Source organism: Dendrobates tinctorius, unplaced genomic scaffold (genome assembly GCF_039654945.1).
Source record: "Dendrobates tinctorius isolate UK_male_01 unplaced genomic scaffold, ASM3965494v1 ptg000056l, whole genome shotgun sequence".
Classification (NCBI taxonomy): Eukaryota; Metazoa; Chordata; class Amphibia; order Anura; family Dendrobatidae; genus Dendrobates; species Dendrobates tinctorius.
Genome location: NW_027361724.1, coordinates 5,982,030 through 5,994,633, shown reverse-complemented (window position 1 = coordinate 5,994,633; position 12,604 = coordinate 5,982,030). Strand labels below are relative to the sequence as shown.

The window sequence follows — 12,604 nt, the reverse complement described above, 5'->3', positions numbered from 1 at the left end:
GACATAGGACCATTGGTCCCCAGTTTAAGATTGGTGATATGGTGTGGTTATCATCAAAAAATATTGCTATGAAGGTGGCTTCTCCTAAGTTTAAGCCTAGATTTATTGGACCTTACAAGATTTTGGAGATTATTAATCCGGTCTCTTTTCGTTTGGCTCTTCCTGTCACATTTAAAATCCATAATGTGTTCCATAAGTCCTTGTTGAAGAGGTTTGTTGTACCAGTGGTTCCTGGGGTGGCACCTCCAGACCCTGTATTGGTTGAAGGTAACATGGAATATAAGGTAGAGAAAATACTGGATTCCCGTCTGGCTAGACGGAGACTCCAGTATTTGGTTAAGTGGAAGGGTAATGGTCAGGAGGATAATTCCTGGTTCTCTGCCTCTGATATTCATGCCAAAAGATTGAATAATTTTTGTTATGCCAAAAGATTGGTGCGTGCATTTCATCGGGCTCACCCTGATCGCCCTGGTGGCGTGGTTGAGGATTCGGTGACCCCTCCTCAAGGGGGAGGTACTGTTGTGAGTTCATTTTCCCCTTCGTCACTGGGGGCTGGTGAACTCCCTATTCTGGTGAAGGAAGGTAGTAAGCCTGATTATCATGCACCTGAGTCTAATGAGGATGACTGGCTGAGTGGAGTCACAGACTGGATATAAGGCTGCCGACGCCCTTCTGCCCTGCGGGTGATTTCTCTGTGGACTCCTAGGACACCAGTCTGATTCCTGCTCCCTAAAGCTAAGTTTTCTGTTTTGGCTTTTAGCCTTTTTGTTTTGTTTTTTGTTTTCCTTGCTTTTCAGTATTCTGCCATCCCCTGCTGGGGTGAGCTGAATCTCCTTTTGCCTGTAGCTCTGTCTTCAGTATATTCCTGAGTGCTGACATAGGTTTTTGAAGCCTAGCGTCTTCAGGGCCTTTTTCACTGTCAGTTTGTTGGCTCTTATTTTCATAGGGTTTTTCACGGATTGCAGACAGCAGCCTTCCTGTCCTTTCCTATCAAGTTAGCTTGGGCCCCTCTTTGCTCAGTCTATCTTTCTGTCTGTGTTAGTATTTTCATCTTGCTTCACCGTCCATATATGTTGGGGGCTGCCTATTGCTTTGGGGTCTGCTCTGGGGCAGTTTAGATTTCCCCTTTCTTTCTTTAGGCCTATTTAATTCTCCGGCTGTGATCGAGGGGTCTAGGGCATCGTAGGAACCCCCCACGGCTACTGCTAGTTGTGTTGATAGGTTCAGGGGTCTGCAATCCGATAGCTGCCAACTTCTCTGGTTTTCTGGACTTAGCTAGCATTTCTGTTTTTGCCTCCTACGGTGACTCAATCATAACACACACCACTCTGCTGCATACACACATAGCTTTTGTAACGTACATACACAGCACTGCTACATATACACAGCTATGTTACATACACATTCTGCTCTCCTTTTCATACAGCTCTTGTATATATACTAGATGGAGGCCCGATGCTATCGTATCGGGAAGGCGGTAATGTCACAACAGTCAGTGAAATATTTTACCTCCGAAAATGAATCCTCTGTGATCCCCTGCTGTGTAATGTCAGTATTGTCTTTTGCTTCCTCCCCTGCCCAGGAGATGTCGTATGCTCCATACACGGTCAGACAAAGACAATTTTTAAAATGAACTTTCGTTCGTGAGAAAACCCCTTTGATGTGACCGGCTTCCTCTGCCTGTAGACACGTCGCGCATCTGCCTCCGGGATCAGTCGAATGATTCACTGCGTCTGCGCGGAATTCGCTCTCTTTGACCTGTCTACCCCATGTGCTATATCCCCCTTGTCTGCTGTCTCTCTCCTTCCTGTGCTGTGTTCTCAGCTCATGTACTGTCACGTTTGAGCTGTCTCCCCCCTGTGCTCTGTCTCTTTCACCCCTGTGTCTGACCGTGTACAGAACATACCACAGCTCCTGGGCAGGGGAGGAAGCAAAAGACAATACTGACATTACAGCAAGAGATCACAGAGGATACATTTTGTAAGGTAAAATATTGTTTAAAAACAGTCAGTGAAATATTTTACCTCTCAAAATGTATCCTCTGCGATCTCCTGCTGTAATGTCAATATTGTCTTTTGCTTCCTCCCCTGCCTGGGAGCTGTGGTATGTTCTGTGCACGGTCAGACACAGGGGTGAGAGAGACAGACAGCGCAAACAGGACAGCACAGGAAGGAGAGAGACAGCAAACAAGGGGGATAGCGCATACACAGATGTCAGCTCCTCCTGCTCTCTAACATCCCCTGTCTGCGGATCAGAGACCATTTTTAACTTGACACGTTCCTTTTAAGCTTTTAGTGAGAACATTCTGCATTCCTTTAGGATTATTTTGTACTGGACGTACTGGAAAAGTAGTTTTTTTGTTGCAGAATAATTCCTGCTCCTTTCTTTTTTAGGCGATGGGTCTAGCAAGAAAGTCGCAAAGCATAAAGCTGCAGAGTCAGCATTGAACATTCTAAGAGGAGATGCCAACGTAAAGTAAGAATCATTTTCTGCATTTTTTTATGCTATTCTTGTCTAGATTTTCTTTCATGAGATGCATTACATTTAAAGGGATAAAAAGTTATCCTATGTCTAGAAAAGGCAGAGTACAGCACTACGCTGTTGACAGTGAATAAGCCGGGGACAGGCCGCTCTGCCTCGCTTATGACGATGCTGAGGGGTTCAGAGCTCCGTTCTCCGGATTATAGGGGGTCATAGCAGTTGGACCACTCCTATTCTACATTTTACTTGCTATTGTGGGAATAATCCCTTTTGAAGGGTTTATATACCATTGCCTTCTACTTTTGCATAAACTTAGTTTTTATTTGCTACGAAAATGTAAATGTTGCATCCAAGAGAAATCTGATTATTTACCTCCTCCTGAGGGTAATTCAAGGGGAAAAAGAAACATTCTGCCAAAAGAAATGTTAGTTTTCACATACCAACTTTTATGTCGATTTACAGTTTGCCTATGACCGAACCCATCACAAAAGACGTATCCAAACAGCCAAGCAGCCAGACTCAGGGCAATCCGATTGGTTCATTACAGGTACCTGATTGTGTGTATGTAGGAAAGGGCGGTGTGTGTTTGCTCCGATAATGTATTCCTTACAAGTACGCTATGCACATTAAATGATAGTTCGGCCGGCAGCCATCTCTCACATACACAGGGGCGCTCGTTCGGCCGGGCACGCTTGTGGTCTCTATGAGAAAGACATGGCTGGTGGCTGATGTCCGGGAAAACAGTACGATTAGCAGTCCGAAATCAGACATGCTGGTTGGATTTTGTCCTCAACCATAAATTGTCCAATGCTCCCACATACAATAGCCTGTCATCCATACCCGCCAATAACTGTGAATTCGGCCAACATTAGTCTAAAGTGTATAGAAGGGCTTTACTGACATGAGGAACCAGTATAATACCTGATGGTATTTTTGACCTATATATAGGTGTCAGTAGAGAAATATAGATTTCACTAGAGATTCCCTTCAACTGTTGTACATATACTGCGCCTTTGCAATCCCTTTTGGGAAGCCAACAGTGATTGCATGTCAGGATCAGAGTAGTCTGGTTTTTGTTACCGCTTTGATGCCTTGGTCAGTAGCGACTACAGCATTGAAGGTGTTTGAAAGAGGTATGGGAGCTCCTGCTTCAGATTAGTGACGCCGTACAACACAAATGTGGGTGAAAAGGTTTTACTATGGCAGCCTAGAACTCCAAGGCCACCATACATATACACTGTGTTCCAAATTATTATGCAAAAAATATTTCCTCATATTTTCTCTAAATTACCTATATGAATTGCAGTCACTGTTATTTTCCAGTCATCTAATATTCTAGTATAATTGCAATGTTTTTGAACAAACTGCCTATGAAAACAGTATATTTTTAAAAATAAGAAACACTCAAAATGCGTGTTCCAAATTATTATGCACAGCAGAGTTTTCAATATTTTTATTTTGAACAAAAAAATGGTCAATTGTGAAATGATAAGCATTATCAGCTTATTACAAAATGAAATCAAACAGTTTTCAAGTCAAAACTTTATTCTAGGTGATGTTACATTTGCAGATAGGACCCCTTGTTCGAAAGAAGCTTCTGAACTCTCGTCCATTGAATTTGTCAGTTTTTGGATGGTTTGTGCTTCAATTGTTTTGCATGTGGACAGAATACCCTCCCAGAGCTGTTGCTTAGATGTGAACTGCCTGCCGCCATCATAGACACTCCTTTTGATGATGCTCCAGAGGTTCTCAATGGGGTTGAGGTCAGGGGAAGATGGTGGCCACACCATAAGTTTGTCCTCCCATAGCAGCCAGAGATGCAGATGTGTGTTATTTGCAGCATGAGACGGTGCATTATCATGCATGAAAATGATCTTGCTGCGGAAAGCACGGTTCTTCCTCTTGAACCATGGCATGAAGTGCTGTTTTAGAAACTCCACATAGATTATGGAGTTCATCTTTACCCCTTCAGGGATCCTAAAGGGGCCGACAATCTCTCTCCCCATGATTCCAGCCCAAAACATTACTCCACCTCCTCCTTGTTGGCACCTTAGCCGTGTTTTCATGGGGTGTCCATCAACCAGCCATCCTCCACTTCATCCATCTGGACCATCGAGCGTTGCACGGCACTCATCGGTGAACAAAACAGTTTGGAAGTCAGTCTTCATGTATCGTTTGGCCCACTGGAGCCATTTCTGCTTGTGTGCAGTGGATAGAGGTGGTCGACAGGATGGCTTACGCACAGCTGCAAACCTCTGAAGGACCCTGCATCTTGTTGTTCGGGGGACGTTGGAGGCACCAGCAGCTTCAAAAACTTGTCTTCTGCTATGACAAGGCATTTTTGCAGCTGCTCTTTTAACCTGACGCACTGACGCACTTGCCTGTTGGAAAGAGTCCTCAATTTTTCCTTATCAGCACGCACACGTGTGTGCTGGGAATCAGCTACATACTTCTGACACAGCCTCTCCTGCTGCACTCTCATATGGTGGCTTCCACCTTTCTCACACCCCCTGCCCCAGCAGCAAACATGGCGGAGGAGTTGGTTTTCTCCTGTCAGATACCTGCTCCTTCACCCCAATCCCACTGCCACCCTCTGTTACCCTCCCTTCCTTTGAGGTGCACTCTATGTGCATCTACTCCCCCTCCAACCTCCAACTGGCTGTCATCTACCGCCCCCCAGGGCCAGCCACCACCTTCTTTGACCACTTCACCACCTGGCTACTTCATTTCCCTTCCGCGGACATCCCTACTATCATCATGGGCGACTTCAACATCCCCATTGACACTTCGCTCTCAGTTGCCACTAAACTTCTATATCTCACTTCCTCCTTTGGCCTCACTCAATGGTCTTCTACAGCCACCCACAAAGATGGCCACACACTGGACCTCATCTTCACCTGCCTCTGCTCCCTATCTAACCTCTCTAACAAACCTCTTCCTCTCTCTGACCACAACCTTCTCACATTCTCTTCCCTCTCCACTCCATGTCTACAATCCCCACCCCACAAACATTCACACCCTCGCAGAAATCTTAAACACCTTGACCTACACTCATTCTTGGAATCCCTCCTCCCTCTCACAGATATAAGTTCCTTACACAATGCGGATGACGCTGCTGCTCTATATAACACCACAAAAGCTGTATCTTTGGAATCTGCTGCCCCACTTACACATACCAAAGCTCGCAAAATCAACAGACAGCCCTGGCACACCAGCCTGACCAAAGAACTGAGGCGGGCTTCCAGGGCTGCTGAGCGCAGATGGAAAAGATCCCACTCCAACGAGCACTTCATTGCATTCAAACAGTCCCTCACTACTTTCAAGACCTCATTTCTCATATCCTCCCTGTCTCACAACCCTAAACAGTTATTCAACACCTTCAATTCTCTCCTCCGTCCCCCAGCACCTCCTCCCTCCCCACTCATCTCAGCTGAAGACTTTGCCTCATTTTTCAAGCAGAAGATTGATAACATCAGAGACAGTTTTGGTCAACAACCCCCAGAGCCCTTCCTCCTGACTTCCCAGCCCACCACCTCCAAAACCAACTTCTCCACCACTACAGAAGATCGACTCTCCACTCTACTCTCAAGATCACATCTCACCACCTGTGCACTTGACCCGATCCCATCTCACTTCATGGCAAACTTCACCACAGTCTTCATCCCAACCCTAACCCATCTCTTCAACCTATCACTAACAACTGGTGTTTTCCCCTCAAGCTTTAAACATGCCTCTATCACACATATCCTCAAAAAGCCCTCTCTTGAGCCATCCTTTGTATCTAGCTATCGCCCTATATCACTTCTCCCCTATGCCTCCAAGCTACTGGAACAACACGTCTACCTTGAACTGTCCTCCCATCTCTCTTCTTGCTCCCTCTTCGACCGCTTACAATCTGGCTTCCGGTGACACCACTCCACTGAAACTGCCCTTACTAAGGTCACCAATGACCTCTTAACTGCCAAGAGCAAGCGACACTACTCTGTCCTCCTCCTCCTGGACCTGTCGGCTGCCTTTGACACAGTGGACCATTCCCTATTATTACAGACCCTCTCATCCCTTGGCATCACAGACTTGGCCCTATCCTGGATCTCATCATACCTAACAGACCGGATATTCAGCGTCTCCCACTCACACACCACCTCCTCACCTCGCCCCCTATCTGTCGGAGTCCCACAAGGTTCAGTCCTAGGACCCCTGCTCTTCTCCATTTACACCTTTGGCCTGGGACAGCTCATAGAATCTCATGGCTTTCAGTATCATCTCTATGCTGATGACACACAGATCTACATCTCTGGACCAGATATCACCTCCCTACTAACCAGAATCCCTCAATGTCTGTCCACTATTTCATCCTTCTTCTCCGCTAGATTTCTGAAACTTAACATGGACAAAACAGAATTCATCATCTTTCCCCCATCGCACGTGACCCCCCCAACGAACCTATCCATTACAGTAAATAGCTGCCCACTCTCCCCAGTCCCACAAGCTCTCTGCCTCGGGGTAATCCTTGACGCTGATCTCTCCTTCAAACCACATATCCAAGCCCTTTCCACTTCCTGCCGACTTCAACTCAAAAATATTTCACGAATCCGTTCATTCCTCAACCAAAAATCTGCAAAAACCTTAGTCCATGCCCTGATCATCTCTCGCCTTGACTACTGCAACCTCCTGCTCAGTGGCCTCCCCTCGAACACTCTCGCACCCCTCCAATCTATTCTAAACTCTGCTGCCCGACTAATCCACCAGTCCCTTCACTGGCTCCCCATTGCCCAGAGACTCCAGTACAAAACCCTAACCATGACATACAAAGCCATCCACAACCTGTGTCCTCCATACATCTGTGACCTCGTCTCCCGGTACTTTCCTGCACGCAACCTCCGATCCTCACAAGATCTCCTTCTCTACTCCCCTCTTATCTCCTCTTCCCACAATCGCATACAAGATTTCTCTCGCTTATCACCCCTACTCTGGAACCCTCTACCACAACATATCAGACTTTCACCTACCATCGAAACCTTCAAAAAGAGCCTGAAGACCTACCTCTTCCGACAAGCCTATAACCTGCAGTAACCACCGATCGACCAAACCGCTGCATGGCCAGCTCTACCCTCGCCTACTGAATTCTCACCCATCCCTTGTAGATTGTGAGCCTTCGCGGGCAGGGTCCTCTCTCCTCCTGTACCAGTTATGACTTGTATTGTTTAACATTATTGTACTTGTTTTTATTATGTATACCCCTCCTTACATGTAAAGCGCCATGGAATAAATGGCGCTATAACAATAAATAATAATAATACTTCTTGATTGTGCGATGATCACGATGAAGTGTCTTGGCAATGTTGATTGTAGTCATGCCTTGACCTAAATACTCCACAATTTGTAGCTTCTCAGCAGCCGACACATCCTTTTTCTTTCCCATTTTGGCAAAAAATGTAGGCTGCTTAATAATATGGAACAGCCTTCTTAAGTAGTCTTGCCTTTATTTGGACACACCTGCCATACTAATTTGCACAGGTATCTGCAATTGCTTTCAGTGATATAAAGAGCCCTGACACACATCACCATCAATGAGTTTAAATGACAAACAAAAAAATTCTAACCTTATCACTCCTAAACTCTTTTTGCATAATAATTTGGAACACAGTTTATGTATGCATATGGAAGTCTCCCGACTCTTGCCCACTAATAGTATAGCTTGTGTAGCGGCCTCCTGACTGTCTTCTAACAGGATAATATGTATGGAGGCCTCCTGACTCTCCCTCTTCTTTACAATGTGTGTGGTGACTCTCCCCCTATTGCATAATATGTATGGAGACCTTCCCACTCTCCTCATATTATATAATATATATGGAGGCCTCCCATCTCTTTCCGTACTTTATAATATGTATGCTGACCTCCCAACTCTCCCCCTACTGTATAATATGTATGGAAGCCTCCTAGCTTTCCTCCTACAGCATAATGTGTATGATGACTTCCCGAGTCTCCTCCTACTTTATAATGTGTATGGAGGTCTCCCAACTCCTCCCTACTGTATAATGTGTGTGGTGTCCACCCAGCTGTCCCACTACAGTATAATATTATGTAGACCTCCCGACTCTACTTCTGCACTATAATATGTATGGAGGCTTCCCGACTTTCTCCCAACCTTATAATATGTATGGAGACCTCCCGACTCTCCCCCTACTGTATAATATGTATGGAGCCCTGCTGACTGTTCCCCTACTGTATAATATGTTCTTCTTATCTTGTTCTGCTCATAAACGCTAGTGTGAAACTAGCCTAATATGTATGTAGACCTCCCGACACTCCCCCTACTGTATAATATGTACGGAGACCTCCCGACTCTCCCCCTACTGTATAATATGTATGTAGACCTCCCAACTCTACCCCTTCTGTATAATATGTACAGAGACCTCCTGACCCCCTACTGTATAATATATACGTAGACCTCCTGACTCTGCCCCTACTGTATAATATGTACGGAGACCGCCCGACTCTCCCCCTACTGTATAATATGTACGGAGACCGCCCGACTCTCCCCCTACTGTATAATATGTACGGAGACCGCCCAACTCTCCCCCTACTGTATAATATGTACAGAGACCGCCCGACTCTCCCCCTACTGTATAATATGTACAGAGACCGCCCGACTCTCCCCCTACTGTATAATATGTACAGAGACCTCCCGACTCTCCCCCTACTGTATAATATGTATGTAGACCTCCCAACTCTACCCCTTCTGTATAATATGTACAGAGACCTCCTGACTCTCCCCCCTACTGTATAATATGTATGTAAACCTCCCGACACTCCCCCTACTGTATAATATGTACGGAGACCTCCCGACTCTCCCCCTACTGTATAATAGGTACGGAGACCTGCCGACTTTCCCCTACTGTATAATACGTACGGAGACCTCTCGACTCTCCTCCTACTGTATAATAGGTACGGAGACCTCCCGACTCTCCTCCCCCCCACTGTATAATAGGTATGGAGACCTCCCGACTCTCCACCTGCTGTATAATATGTACGGAGACCTCCCGACTCACCCCCCCCTACTGTATAATATGTACGGAGACCTCCCGACTCTCCTCCCCCCCTACTGTATAATATGCACGGAGACCTCCCGACTCCCCCCCTCCCCCCTACTGTATAATATGTACGGAGACCGCCCGACTCTCCCCCTACTAAATAATATGTATGGAGACCTCCCGACTCTCCTCCCCACCCTACTGTATAATATATACAGAGACCTCCCGACTCTCCTCCCCCCCTACTGTATAATATGTACGGAGACCTCCCGACTCTCCCCCTACTGTATAATAGGTATGGAGACCTCCCGACTCTCCCCCTACTGTATAATGGGTATGGAGACCTCCCGACTCTCCCCCTACTGTATAATATGTATGGAGACCTCCCGACTCTCCCCTACTGTATAATATGTACGGAGACCTCTCGACTCTCCTCCTATTGTATAATAGGTATGGAGACCTCCCGACTCTCCTCCCCCCCCTACTGTATAATAGGTATGGAGACCTCCCGACTCTCCCCCTTCTGTATAATATGTACGGAGACCTCCTGACTCACCCCCCCCCGTATAATATGTACGGAGACCTCCCGACTCTCCCCCTACTGTATAATAGGTATGGAGACCTCCCGACTCTCCACCTACTGTATAATATGTACGGAGACCTCCTGACTCCCCCCCCCCCCCAGTATAATATGTACGGGGACCTCCCGACTCTCCTCCCCCCCTGCTGTATAATATGTACGGAGACCGCCCGACTCTCCCCCTACTGTATAATAGGTATGGAGACCTCCCGACTCTCCACCTACTGTATAATATGTACGGAGACCTCCTGACTCACCCCCCCCCCCCTGTATAATATGTACGGGGACCTCCCGACTCTCCTCCCCCCCTGCTGTATAATATGTACGGAGACCGCCCGACTCTCCCCCTACTGTATAATATATACGGAGACCTCCCGACTCTCACCCTACTGTATAATATATATGGAGGTTTCCTAGCTTTCCTCCGACAGTATAATGTGTATGGGGCCAATAAACTTGAAAGTAGTTTAGTATCTTAAGTCGAGCAGTAAGAAATAGCGATGTTGCTGAATATGTTAACAATGCAGCCAAGTACGTGCTACTAAACTGATATACTTGGAAAGAAGATGGCAATGCGCCAAATATATCCAGGCTGCCTTTGGCAGCTGCCCTGTGCCTTGGTCGAAATCCATAGCTGACTTCCTGCAACAGCAGGTCCTCTTCATGTCGAATTTGAGAAGGGCCTGAGCTGCTGGTAACCTTGGCACATAGCTCTCGGCGAGGAGGAGGAGGCGAGCTGCTCTCTTTGTACATGTCCTTCGAGACTGTCCTCCCCACGCTGACTATTGGCACTGCCTCCACCATACATGCTCTGACCTGCAAATCTTGACATTTCAGTATTAGTTATAGTTGATTATGTGTTATGTCCGTGTTCACACCCTTAATATATGCTTTATTAATACGGGGGGGGCGTACAGAGCATGTACACAGTTTTCCGGTTATATTGTAATTACATTTCAGCCTTTGCAATGCATAGGATAAAATCTGTAGCAGAAAAACGGACACCTCTCTCCACCGAATATTACTTAATGGAGGGGATACAAATGTACAGAAGGCAGCCCTGCTCAAACTTGGCAAATCACAATTTTATTGGGATGCTGATTTCAATACACTCACATCTTAAAAAAAAAAAAAAAAAGCCACTTGTCAAAAAGTTACTTAAAGGGATTGAAGAAAGTTAAAGGGTGAGTTTACAGCCAGGGCTGGGAACACTCGGCGGCTCTTGCTGTAGCAACCTTGTGTGGGTACAGAGTTGGCCGTGCCGCTGGTCCTGCACAGCATACTGTAGATTCATGTGTTTGTGTTGCCATCGTGGCTAATAAATCATAACAAGTCTGCCAATAATTTGCAGCCAATGACGCCGCACAGGAGACGGGAAGGGAGGGGGGTTGGACCTAAAAAGTCTGATGCGAGGACAATAGTGGGTCAGGGCTTGGTTGTGCAGGGGATAGTGATGCATAAGCTGGAGGCTGGATGAGAGGATATTGCAGTGGTGGAGGTAAGGCTTCATTCAGATGTCCGATTACGGACCGCGATGCGTGGAGCGGCTGCAGGTCTGATCTGAACTTGACAGGCTCATAGGTATGTACAAAACTGTCCAATTTGGGTCAGGAGACGCTCAGCCAGTCCGTGCATCATGGTCCGTACTTGGATTGTGATACACACAGACATGTGGATGGAGGCATAGGAGAGATGGACAGATCAGTATGGTCGCCGGTACAGTGTGTAAACATCACAAATGATAAAACTTTGTAGTAAACGGGGTTATTAGGGACTGATCTCATCCCACTGGTCGCTGCTCGTAGGCTCTCGTTGTATAACCTTCCCACCTTTTATTCCAGGAGCTTGCTGTACAGAAGGGATGGCGACTACCTGAGTATTTTGTATCTCAAGAATCAGGACCACCTCACAAGAGAGAGTTCACCATGTCCTGCCGTGTAGAAACTTTTGTAGAAACCGGTAAGATTATCCCATGTGCATTTATAATATTTCCACGTGATCGGATGACGCTTTGCCTTGCAGATTAAGGTGCAGTCTGGTAATTAGTGTTCGCTTTTTCTATCCTCTCTCCAGGTGTCAGCACATCAAAAAAGACGGCAAAGAAAATGGCAGCGGAAAAGTTGTTTGCCAAACTGAAAAGCATTCCAGCTGATAAGATTAATCTGTCTATAGTGAGTATATAGGGTGGATGTAACTCCCAAAGACTCAGAAATTTGGCTTCAATGCTTATCTGCCAGGGTAGTTTATCGTCTCTCAGCTTACGTGATATCATCACGGAACAATCACTGACCTCAGGGAGACCAAAGAAAACACTGCGGCAGCCGGCAAAGGCGCTCAATCAGTGAAATCCTAGGTGCAATGCTCCCTGGGAAATACGAATATGCAAATAAAGTCCGTGGAGCCTCATTTAAGAGTCTCAAACACGGGACTAGCCAGATCTTCCTCCAGGGAAAGGACCCAGCCAAGGAGTGGCTCCTTTCGGAAACCACCATTACCACCATATTAAGTG

General features: G+C 46.4%; 1 protein-coding gene across 2 annotated transcripts in view; it reads left to right on the top strand.

Annotated features, from left to right (window-relative positions):
• Window positions 1-12,604, top strand: part of PRKRA (protein activator of interferon induced protein kinase EIF2AK2) — a 44,760-nt gene that overhangs the window by 27,759 nt on the left and 4,397 nt on the right. For both annotated transcript variants that reach the window (XM_073577457.1, XM_073577456.1), the window contains exons 3-6: window positions 2,394-2,475; window positions 2,944-3,028; window positions 11,937-12,054; window positions 12,169-12,266. In XM_073577457.1, coding sequence (XP_073433558.1) covers window positions 2,951-3,028; window positions 11,937-12,054; window positions 12,169-12,266 — 294 coding nt within the window. In that variant the 5' untranslated portion in view covers window positions 2,394-2,475; window positions 2,944-2,950. The remainder of the gene's footprint in view (window positions 1-2,393; window positions 2,476-2,943; window positions 3,029-11,936; window positions 12,055-12,168; window positions 12,267-12,604) is intronic.